This window comes from Schistocerca serialis, chromosome 4 (genome assembly GCF_023864345.2).
Source record: "Schistocerca serialis cubense isolate TAMUIC-IGC-003099 chromosome 4, iqSchSeri2.2, whole genome shotgun sequence".
NCBI lineage: Eukaryota > Metazoa > Arthropoda > Insecta > Orthoptera > Acrididae > Schistocerca > Schistocerca serialis.
In genome coordinates this window covers 550,542,969-550,555,671 of record NC_064641.1, presented here as the reverse complement: position 1 = coordinate 550,555,671, position 12,703 = coordinate 550,542,969, and the positions used below count along the sequence as shown (strand labels likewise).

The 12,703-nt window shown below is 45.2% G+C and overlaps 1 protein-coding gene across 3 annotated transcripts in view; it reads right to left on the bottom strand.

Moving 5' to 3' along the window:
- Positions 1–12,703, bottom strand: part of LOC126475277 (cytochrome P450 4e3-like) — a 95,527-nt gene that overhangs the window by 56,393 nt on the left and 26,431 nt on the right. For 2 of the 3 annotated variants that reach the window (XM_050103031.1, XM_050103033.1), the window contains exons 2-3: positions 9,732–10,055; positions 2,030–2,231 (exon numbers count right to left, since the gene is read on the bottom strand). In XM_050103031.1, coding sequence (XP_049958988.1) covers positions 2,030–2,231; positions 9,732–9,946 — 417 coding nt within the window. In that variant the 5' untranslated portion in view covers positions 9,947–10,055. The remainder of the gene's footprint in view (positions 1–2,029; positions 2,232–9,731; positions 10,056–12,703) is intronic. The other variant, XM_050103032.1, reaches the window with a different exon arrangement.

The window sequence follows — 12,703 nt, the reverse complement described above, 5'->3', positions numbered from 1 at the left end:
AAACAGCAGCCTGGCGAAACGTTGTCGTGATGCCTCGTGTAAGGGTGAGAAATGCGTACCATCACGTTCCCGACTTTGATAAAGGTCGGACTGTAGCCTATCGTGATTGCGGTTTATCGTATCGCAACATAGCTGCTCACGTTGGCCGAGAACCAATGACTGTTAGCAGAATATGGAATCCGTGGGTTCGGAAGGGTAATACGGAACGCCGAGCTGGATCACAACGGCCTCGAATCACTAGCAGTTGTGATGAAAGGCATCTTATCCGCATGGCTGTAACAGATCGTGCAGCCACGTCTCGATCCATGAGTCAACAGATGGGGACGTTTGCAAGACAACAACCATCTGCACGAGCAGTTCGACGACGTTTGCAGCAGCATGGACTATCAGCTAGGAGACCATGGCTGCGGTTACCCTTGACGCTGCATCACAGACAGGAGCGCCTGCGATGGTGAACTCAACGACGAACCTGGGTGCACGAATGGCAAAACTTCCTTTTTTCGGATGAATCCTGGTTCTGTTTACAGCATCGTGATGGTCGCATCCGTGTTTGGCGACATCGCGGTGAACGCACATTGGAAGCGTGTATTCGTCATCGCCATATTGGTGTATCACCTGGCATGATGGTGTGGGGTGCCATTGGTTACACGTCTCGGTCACCTCTTGTTCGTATTGACGGCACTTTGAACAGTGGACGTTACATTTCAGATGTGCTACGACCCGTGGCTCTACCCTTCATTCGATCCCTGCGAAAACCTACATTTCAGCAGGATAATGCAAGACCGCATGTTGCAGGTCCTGTACGGGCTTTTCTGGACGCAGAAAATGTTCGACTGCTGTCCTGGCCAGAACATTCTCCACATCTCTCACCAACTGAAAACGTCTGTTCAACGGTGGCCGAGCAACAATACGCCAGTCACTACTCTTGATGAACTGTGATATCGTGTTGAAGCTGCATGGGCAGCTGTACCTGTACACGCCATCCAAGCTATGTTTGACTCAATGCCCAGTCGTATCAAGGTCGTTATTACGGCCAGAGGTGGTTGTTCTGGGTACTGGTTTCTCAGGATCTATGCACCCTAATTGTGTGAAAATGTAATCACATGTCAGTTCTAGTATAATATATTTGTACAATGAATACTCGTTTATCATCTTTATTTCTTCTTGGTGTAGCAATTTTAATGGCCAGAGGTGTAATTAGTGTTTTCGAGAATCCATTGACAGTACAAACACTGTCTGAAACCAGCGCTTTCGGACTCAGTGTAGTGAGATATGGAAACAATACGCAGAACAATTCGTTGTCTGACTTCGCTTTCTCTTACAGCAACACTAACAAGACCTGCTGTACCCATTGTTACGGCGGTAACAATTAGACTACTCCCGGCAGACTTGTTGTTATGCTCCGTAATGGCGTAATGGCACTCTAACACAAATGTCTTCATTTGTAAATTTTTTTCATGTAAAAGATAATGTAAAGGGTAAGAAACAGCGAAGAAAATACAAAATAAATATGTTACGAAGCACATGCCTTAAAGAAAGGTGAGTGATACCGTACAACAAACTAGTTCTCTGTAGGTTATCGTCTGACCGCTATTCGCTGAAATTCTCCGAAATGCAGCAGAAATTTTTTTCAGTGAACTCTAGTTAGAAGACTCATATTTTCGTCAACATTGATATATATTTCAAGGACAAATGTATGTTCCCTTTTGTACTGCTACTTTTTGTCATAATTTTTGTAACTTCAACGACACAATTACGCTAAAGTTAATTCTTAACGTATGTTAATTTGAAATAAAAAAGAATAACTTCAGTTACAGTAATAATGTAACATGTCATATTTTCTTTATTAGTTAAAATATGCATAGATTATTAATCCTACTCTTTTATATCCATATATTTTTGTCTAGTGGAGTTTAACCAAAAGCAGCCGTGCTATTCAAGTAGCCTGTCTCAGGTTTTCCACTCTGCTTATCTACAATACAACGGAGCTTTTCACTGAAGACGAAAGTCTTATGGATGATGTACATACCTCTGCATGGAATGTAGGTTCTATTAGCTTTCTGTGTGTTTTCCAGAGTTCACCCTTATTAACGATGAGCCCGTAGCCTGAGAAGGGAATGAGGGCACGTGTGGTGTAGTCATCACGTTCCCGCATCTTGCAGCCCACCAGCAGTCTCTTTGCATCGTCCGGTTGCGTTGCTATCAAGATCAGTTTAGGCCCTATGTAGAACCTGCACAGAAGTTGCCATAGGAGCTGTACACATTAATGAGGAAACAAAGAATCGACTATGCTTGTGCACTTGTTTGCAGAAGATAAAGATGAAAGTAACTTTCGTATTGTGTATCACTGCCAGGTACCTGGACCATACATAGAAAGGACTGTTACAGCATAGTACACAAAGCATTTGAAAGAAGCACGCAATGATACAATAATTACAGTGAAGTCACCGCGATAGATGCTGATGTGCTGAACACTATATGAAGCTGGACAAGGTTCTTAAAACGGCATGTGGTCAGGGCGGACCACAGTGCGCACCCATGATGGCCAGAAGGTTGATAAGGAATTCTTGTGATAGGGCGTTCCGTTCGTCCGTCAGTCTGGTTGATAACTGCTGGACTGTCATTTATGAATATGGACTTTCTGAAATACGTCTCTCCAACTCATCCGGCACGTGTTCGATGGGATTTAAGTGTGAGTAACAAGCAGTCCAGTACATTCGCCGAACATCCTCTTCATCCGAGAGCTTCTCCACCGTCGCTGCTCGATGCGGTCGTGCATTTGCATCCGGAACAATGAAGACCTGCTTAGCAGTCAAACTCTATACCAGTCATGGGATCGACTTGGGAGCAAGTTGCAGGGAATGTGTTGCCATCCGTGGTGATCAAACACCCTGCTAAGAACTATGTGCAGCCTTATGTAATATCCAGGAGACCATAATGAATCGCTGTGCCTTCAGTGGGATTATTGTCATTGAATATAAGTGTTATTTCTGTTCATGTCATGGCGTGATCCCTCAAGATACTTTCTGTACTGTCCAGTTCACTCACATTAATATGGCCACGTGTCCGAAGCCTGAATAACTACATCTGCAGTGCAAACGCGTAAAATGCGAGTGAGGTTCTGGAAGGTGTCGACATAGAATGAACTCATGCCGTTTCTAGTGACGTGGCTTGCAGCAGGAGGTTTCTCAGTTAAGGAACTGTGGTGTGAACAGCCCGATCAAGGTAGTCCAACAGATTCTCGACTGGCTTTAAATCAGGTGAGTTTGGTGGTCTGAGGAGTAGGGTAAACTCAGCCTGGCGCTCTCTGAACCACGCATACACACTGTGAGCTGTATGACACTTTGCATTGTTCTGCCGGTAAATGCCATCGTGTCGAGGAAAAAACGAACTTCCCGTAGGGGTGGACACGGTCCCCAAGAATAGATGCATACTTGTTTTTATCCAGTAAGCCTTACAGAATGACGAGATCACCCAGGGATCGCTACGAAAACATGACGCACACTGTAACACTGCCTCCTCTTCCCTGGACGCTTTCGACTTTTGTTGCACGGCCGTGCACGCCAACCACTCTCGGCTCAATGGAGCGTAAAACCTGAATCACCAGAAGAGGCCACCTGTTGCCCGTCGGACACCCAGTGCAGTGCTGAAGTGAGATTTCACCCACCGTTGCCGATGAACAACGTTCAGCGTGGGTGCGTGAACTAGGTGTGTGCTCCAGGAGCCCATAAACACCAGCGTTCGTTAAGCGGTCGTTGAGGAGACACTCCTGGTAGCAGTTTGGTTAATTTTTGCGGACGCCTGCTGAACTGTTGAACGTCTGTTCGCCAGCACATATCTTCGCAGCCGTCGATCAACCCTGTCATCTAAGGCCCTTGGTGCATCGCAGTTGCCTCGGCCCCGGTTTTGGATGGCGCCATTTTGCCATATACGGTATACTTTATCCACGGTCGCATGTGAAAGGTTTACAAATTTATTCTTTTCGGAAAAGCTTTTACCTCTGCTCTTAAAGCAACGCCAATGCCGTCTATGAGATTAAATGTTGCGTGGTGGCGTTGCGGGCACAGGTCATGGTAAGAAAACTGGAGAAACTGGTTCTCCAGCACACAAAATCTGTGCTTAACAATTCAAGAAAAACTAAGTATAGCTGTACATTTTATTACTACAATCATAGTACTAATTAATTTACAGCCCAGTGCTACAAGATCACGTCCACTGGAAGTCTTTCCGACGCGACGTTGTTTCCTTTTCCTGAACGTGAGATGACACCGTGTCATCAAGAAAGTTTTCCTGGTATCACATCGGTGGCTCTGCACCCTCAATGTGCCACCATCCAACACAGCATCCCATTGGAATCATCAATAGCCACATCTCTTGCAGTGTCCCAGGAGAACAAGTCACTGGGCGTCCGCCGCAGCCCTCCCCCCCCCCCCCCCCCCTTCACCATCGGATATACACTCAAAAATAGTTTTCTGGTAATAGTTCTTTGGTCATTGATCTTCCGCACGTTAGTGAATACTAACGTCATAGGAAAAGGGCAAGTTTTGATCTTGGCATAGCTCACAGTAATGTGGTCCTTAGAATTTGTTGGTCTGTAATTCCTTAAGAGCTGTTTCGTCTGCTATTGACTACTCTTTCTTACTCGAGTCCCCTCGTATCTTTAAATTCTTTTAGTTTTGCTTTACATATTTTATTTTCTAGAGCAACAAACAGCTGTCACTTTTCTTCATTACGGACTACGACATACACACGATCAGGCTGTCTGTCCACTCCCTTTCTCAGTTTCATATATTCATTACATTATTGAAGCATGTATTTTCATGAACAAGTTCCAGGCCACAGCGGTACTTCTGTTCCTTTATCTTGTTAATTCTGTGTTAATACAACGGACATGAGCCATGTCTTGTCAAAAATGTATAATCCCTTTGGAGGAGATTACATAATTTCAAGGATGCTTGCGAAAAAGCCATGCACATGTCCTGCTCTACTGCTTGTGTCCCACTCACGTTTCCATTCGTTTAACTGTTTCCTATCAGTGCTGTTCCGGCCAGTATAGTCTTGTACTTTTGCTAGATTATCTCCGCGCAATCGGTGACAAGTTCCTAGAAATTGTACTTCTACGCCTACGGAGCAAATTTCAGACAAGATGTTAAGTGCTTCGACAGGCGTTGTACTAAAAGCGATCGTCAGCCTGAGAAAATACTCTTCTCTAGATGAGATACAGCTTGGCTGCGACATGTTCACTTAAATTTTGAGAGTCATACAGTGTGGCCACTGCTGTCAAAATGCATCGTGATAAGCTTTAAATACAGAGACTGGTAGCCAGTACCCGTTTGTAAGTAGTGCCACATTCTTCTGCATTATCTTTGTTCGCTGACTAATATCCGTAATATTAGCTAAGAAATTAAGTATTTTGTCAAAAATGACATTCCAATATTTGCATGTTTCATTTTTTCGCATGGAAACGTCGTCCATCTTTAAAGTGAGATTTTTCATATGCTGGCCTAAGTAGAATATTTGTGATATTCTTTATACATCTACATCTACATGGATACTCTGCAAATCACATTTAAGTGTCTGGCACAGGAATCATCGAACCATCTTCACAATGATTCTCTATTATTCCAGTCTCTTACAGCGCGCGATAAAAACAAACACCTGTATCTTTCGGTGCGAGCTCTGATTTCCCTTATTTTATTGTGGTGATCGTTTCTCCCGATGTAGGTCGGCGTCTACTAAATATTTTCGCATACGGAGGAGAAAGTTGGAGATTGAAATTTCGTAAGAAGATTCCGCCGCAACGAAAAAGTCTTTGTTTTAATGATGTCCACCTCAAATCCTGTTTCATTTTAGTGGCACTCTCTATTTCGCGATAATACAAAACGTACTCCCTTCTTTGAACTTTCTCGATGTACTCTGCCAATACTATCCGATAGGGATCCCACATCGTGCAGCAGTATTCTAAAACAGGACGGACAAGCGTACTGTAGGCAGTCTCCTTAGTAGATCTGTTACATTTTGCAAGTGTGCTGCCAATTAAACGCAATCTTCGGTTTGCCTTAGCATTCCGCACATCATTTGCTGTGTGTTTCTTCCAATTTAAGTTGTTCGTAATTGTAATTCCTGGGTGTTTAGTTGAATTTATGGCCTTTAGATTTCACTCATTCATCGTGTAACCGAAGTTTAACGGATTACTAGGGTCATTCACCAATTTTCGCACCATACAGATATGGCTCAATAATACTGAGATCTGGTCGTAGTAGCTACGGGAAACTCAATAATTCATCACCGCGCTCACAAAATAGGAATTGCACGATGCGAGCTTTGTGAACAGGTGCCTTGTCTCCTTGCAACACATCCCCGTTGCAGAACAGAGGTTGAAACGTGGGTTGGACGTGATAAGCCAAAATAGTCATATAGTCGTGGTCAGTGATGCGACTCTACAGTGTAACCACGATATGGCTGCCGAAATCATCGCCGAACCCCTTCCATGTTTCACTCTTCGGAGGCAAACTCTGCCAGAACTTGCAGTGTGCAACAAGACACATCCAACTAAATGACATTCTTCAATTGCTCCATTGTTCAGGTTTTATTATTTCGGCACCACGCCCTACTGTTACGGGAATTTGCATTACTGCTGCTTGGTTTTTGAATTTCAGCTCGCCCTGTAATTCCCTGCTTATGGAGCTCCCTTCGTATTGTTTTGATGCTGACATGGTTCGTGGGTGCGGCGTTGTGTTCTGCAGCGACTTTCGCAGCTGCCGTATTCTCATTTCTCGTCACAGTCCTCTTCATTGATTGTCCGTCATGATCACTCAACACATACGTTATGACTTTAGCGGATGATGTTTTTCTGCTTGCTCTGTATATGGTATAAATCTTCGATACGCTATATTTGACGCTCTGCAAAACAGTTTGGCTACGTTGGTTACGAACGCACCCACCGTCTGAACACCAGCAACTTGCCCACACTCAGCTTCACTTAACTGCGGCGTGATGCATTCAAGAGTACACAGAACACTGCTCTGACGACGACTGACAGTTGCATGGTAATGAGGACATTGCACAGGTCACGTTCGTTGTCAAATACAACAGTAAAACTTGCATGCTTCTCTAGAACCTGGATTTAGTATATGAATGGGAGGTGTCTGTTCCTTCAGAGGAGAGGCAGGAGATTAATGTTTAACGTCACGTTGACAACGAGGTCGCTATAGACGGAGCACAAGTGCGGGTTAGGGAAGAATGGGAAGGAAACACGCCATGTCCTTTCAAAGGAACCACGCCGACATTTACCTGAAGAAATTAGGGAAATCGCGGCAAACGTAAACCGGGATAGCTGAACCCGAGTTTGAACCATCGACCTACCGAATGCGAGTCCAGTGTGCTAACCACAGCGCCGTATTGCTCTGTGTCTGCACGGATGTGTCCGAAAAGACACCACGTGGAATCCGCTACTGTGATATATGATATGCAAACTGAAGAGGGAGAAAAGGAAGGAATTGACGATATGCAGTTGGCGGCGACGAGTGAAAATGTGTATCGGACTTGTGCTCCAATCTGGGATCACCTGCTGACTTGGTGGTTGCACTAACCATTGCGCCATTCGAACACACTGCTTATCGCCAAGTGGACCACCTCGGCTCGCTCCCCGTCCAACTCACATTCCCACCTAGCGCGACCTATCCGCAATGCGCATCTGTATCCTCACGCTTGCTGATTTCACAATACTGGCCATTAAAATTGCTACACCACGAAGATGACGTGCTACAGACGCGAAATTTAACCGACAGGAAGAAGATGCTGTGATATGCAAATGATTAGCTTTTCAGAGCATTCACACAAGGTTGGCACCGGTGGCGACACCTAAAACGTGCAGACATGAGGAAATTTTCCAACCGATTTCTCATACACAAACAGCAGTTGACCGGCGTTGCCTGGCGAAACGTTGTTGTGATGACTCGTGTAAGGAGGAGAAATGCGTACCATCAAGTTTACGACTTTGATAAAAGTCGGATTGTAGTCTATCGCGATTGCGGTTTGTCGTATCGCGACATTGCTGCTCGCGTTGGTCGAGATCCAATGACTGTTATCAGAATATGGAATCAGTGGATTCGGGAGAGCAATACGGAACGCGGCGCTGGATCCCAACGGCCTCGTATCACTAGCAGTCGAGATGACAGGCATCTTATCCGCATGGCTGTAATAGATCGTGCAGCCACGTCTGGATCCCTGAGTCAACAGATGGAGACGTTTGCAAGACAACAACCATCTGCACGAATAGTTCGACGACGTTTGCTGCAGCATGGGCTATCAGCTAGGAGACCATGGCTGCGGTTACCCTTGACGCTGCATCACAGACAGGAGCGCCTGCGATGGTGTACTCAACGACGAACCTGGGTGCACGAATGACAAAATGTCATTTTTTCGGAAGAATCCAGGTTCTGTTTACAGCATCATGATGGTTGCATCCGCGTTTGGCGACGTCGCGGTGAACGCACATTGGAAGCGTGTATTCGTCATCGCCATACTGGCGTATCACCCGGCGTGACGGTATGGTTTGCCAATGGTTACCCGTCTCGGTCACCTCTTGTTCGCGTTGACGGCACTTTCAACAGTGGGCGTTACATTTAGGATGTTTTACGACCCGTGGATCTACCCCTCATTCGATCTCTTCGAAACCCAACATTTCAACAGGATAATGCACGACCGCATGTTGCAGGTCCTGTACGGGCCTTTCTGGATACAGAAAATGTTCGACTGCTGCGCTGGACAGCACATTCTCCAGATGTCTCACCAACTGAAAACGTCTGGTCAATGGTGGCCGAGCAACTGGCTCGTCACAATACGACAGTCACTACTCTTGATGAACTCGGTATCGTGTTGAAGCTGCATGGGCAGCTGTACCTGTACGCGCCATCCAAGCTATGTTTGACTCAATGCCCAAGCGTATAAAGGCCGTTATTACAGCCAGAGGTGGTTGTTCTGTGTACTGATTTCTCATGGTATATGCACCCAAATTTCGCGAAAATGTAATCACATGTCAGTTCTAGTATAATACATTTGTCCAACGAATACCCGTTTGTCATCTGCATTTCTTCTTGGTATAGCAATGTTAATGGCCAGTAGTGTAGATTCCCGCAGGAGGTCCAACGATATTGTTCGTCAACATTGAAGATCGTGGATTCATTGCCCATCGAGATGAGTCAATTATATTAATGGTCGGTGTCCTCTCTTTCGGGCATGGTGCAGTGCATAAAATCGTTCGTCGTCCTCAGGGAACCTAAAATAGCGAATATGGAGGACATGGAAGGGATATGCGAATAGGTGGCGCTATGTGAGACTATGCGTTTGTGATAAACACCATGTGTGGATGGCAAAGTGGTTAACTCAACTGCCTGGTAATCAAGAGATCCCGAGTTCGAGTTCCGCCCCGACACACATTTTCACTCGCATAAATTTCCGATGTAGCTGATATCACAAATTGATTTCCTTCCCTTTTCTTTCTTCCAGCCTTCCAATTTACACAATGTGGATTTATGTTGAAGCAGATATTTTTCGCGGTGTTTCCATATGTATACTGAAAACGTTACATACCGTATTGGTCTTCCTCGGGGGCACATCCGATATTACTTTCGTTTCTGTAGTACATTCGGAGTACAGTTAGTCAAATGATTCTATAGCGCCGGCAAGTTATTACACGGTAGCAGTCTGACGCTTAAGAGCTTAAATACCTAAAGACGTCGCCATATTGACGTTGCATCTTCCTGAACTCGTTCACGACAATGGGCAGCTTTCGCCAGAAATGTGGAAGATTTCCCAGCAGCGGCACCGGAGTGGGCCCGGGCGCGTTGGTGCGTGGCCGAGTGATCCACAGCCAGCTGAAGACGGCCAGCAGAGCTCCCACCACGAGGCCGAGGCCCTGCCAGCAGGCGGTCCACCCACTCATCTCTTCTGGCGGTCCGTACAGAAATGCAGAGCGTCCTGGTACCTCTCCTTCAACCACAGTAGTTCTCCAATGTGTTCGTTATATGCAAGACTGGTCTCTCGAATTACTTCTGGAACATAAAACGAGTGGAAGAGTTCACACATCGTGAAAGCTGACTTTATATGACATGACAACCAGATAATTTAAGAATTTATTTTAGTATTCCACGTCTACGCGAGCTACGCGTCAGACAGCTCGGTAGCGTAACTTTGCTCTTTCAACCCGAAAGGGGACGCAGAAATATGGTCTGGGTGTACATTTTGTTGATTGTTGATTAATTCATGTTTCTATCACACTGTTCGTTCCGCTTCAGAAGCATTATTACTATTCACGGACAAAAGGGTTTTATTAAGTAAATATCAAAGAAAGAAGGCATCGTGTGAGACTGTTAGCCCGGGGGGGGGGGGGGGGGGGGACCAGTAACTAGGTTCAGCAGCCTAATCGGAAAGGAATATCTTTTCCCGCGCGCGCCCCTTTCCTCTCGAGGTGTGAGTATTGGGTCTTCATTGTATCGGAATCTACAGGGTGGTCCATTGATAGTGACCGGGCCAAATATCTCACGAAATAAGCATCAAACGATAAAACTACAAAGACGAAACTTGTCTAGCTTGAAGGGGGAAACCAGATGGCGCTATGGTTGGCCCGTTAGATGGCGCTGCCATAGGTCAAACGGATATCAAGTCAAGTCCGTTTTTTTAAAATAGGAACCCCCATTTTTTATTACATATTCGTGTAGTACGTAAAGAAATATGAATATTTTAGTTGGACCACTTTTTTCGCTTTGTGACAAATGGCGCTGTAATAGCGTATAAGTACGTGGTATAAGTACGTCGTATAAGGTAACATTCCGCCAGTGCGGACGGTATTTGCTTCGTGATTCATTACCTGCGTTAAAATAGACCGTTTACCAATTTTGGAAATGGTCGATATCGTGTTGATGTATGGCTATTGTGATCAAAATGCCCAATGGGAGTGAGCTATGTACGCTGCTCGGTATCCTGGACGGCATCATCCAAATGTCCGGACCGTTCGCCGGATAGTTACGTTATTTAAGGAAACAGGAAATGCCGGCCGGAGTGGCCGAGCGATTCCAGGCACTACAGTGTGGAACCGCGCGACCGCTACGGTCGCAGGTACGAATCCTGCCTCGGGCATGGATGTGTGTGATGTCCTTATGTTAGTTAGGTTTAAGTAGTTCTAAGTTCTAGGGGACTGATGACCTCAGGTGTTAAGTCCCATAGTGCTCAGAGCCTGTTTTGAACCATGAATAACGACAAAGTAATGAGAAGTGGCGGAAGTAGGAATAGCGGGAAAATTAACGTCGTTTCTGATCACGATGTACACGAAGTTATGAAATTTTGCTGCCTTTTAAGCAAAATAACCCATGACGGATGAAGGAAGGAGGGCGTAAAAATGGATATCACAAATAGAGAAGGAAATCGTGGGCAAGAAATGTCTACTGGTATCAAACATCGGCCTTAATTTGACGAATAAATTTATGAGAATGTACGTTAGGAACACAGAATTGTATGGTGGTGAAGCTTGGACTATGGGAAAACAGAAACGGAAGAGAATCGAAGAGTTTGAGATATGGTGCCACTGAAGAATGTTGGGCAACAGGTGGACTGGTAAGATAAGGGATGAGTTGTTGAAGAAAGAGACTTACGGAAAAAGACTGAGAAGGAGAAGGAACAGGTTGATAGGTTAAAGGCATCAGGGAAAATCTCCATGGTACTATAGGGAATAGTAGAAGTTAAAAGTGTAGCGCTCGACAAATATTGGAATATATTCAAAATATAATTGAGGAAGTATGGTGCAAGACCTAATCTGAAATGAAAAGGTGCCGGAGAGGAACTCGTGGCGGGCGGCATGACACACAAGACTGATTACTCAAAAGCAAAAGAAAGTAGGATGACCACCCCATACACCTCCATACCGCAGCCAAATGACGCCAATGTAAGAGAAGAACACAGTGGACGGTCTCTAGTGAATGGGCTGTCGAGCTGGTTAATTCGATGCTTATTATTGACAAAACTTGCTAGTGACCCGCCTCGCGAAACGCCTTCTATCCAAACGTCCCTGTTGTCAAACATGCCTGCAATGTCGTGGTCGCTAAAGTGTGGTGACGCGAACGTAGACAGTTCGAAGTCATGTGGATAAATGGAAAGCCCATCATCCTGATTTTTGTCGGTAGTAGAAGAGAAGTTTATCTAGCAGTGTACAATTACCTACCAGATAACTATACATAAACAACATGGGCTTACCCCCAAACCTTTGATACCGTAAACCACAGAGTGTTACTGCACAAAATCTATAACCTGACTAAAGGCTACGCGCTGAAGAGGATAATTGCAACGCTCCTACAGGGTCGACGTTTTTTTGTGGACTTCCAAGGAAAACACAGCCGATGGAGAACTCAAAAGTACGGTCTCCTCAAGGAAGTGTACTGTCACCTATTTTATTTAATGTGTACACTAACGATCAACCACAGTCTCAAGGATGCAAAGGTTTCATACAAGCTGACGACCTTGCTCTTGCTGCCCAGGGCAACCGGTTTGAAGATGTAGAGATAATGCTTGCACACGCTCTACAACAGCTTGGTACTTACTATGAAAACAATCAACTCGCACCCAATCCTAAGAAAACGCAAGTGTGTTCATTCCATGTGAAACATAAACAAGCTGACAGGAAACTTGAGATAGTTGCACTAGAATATTG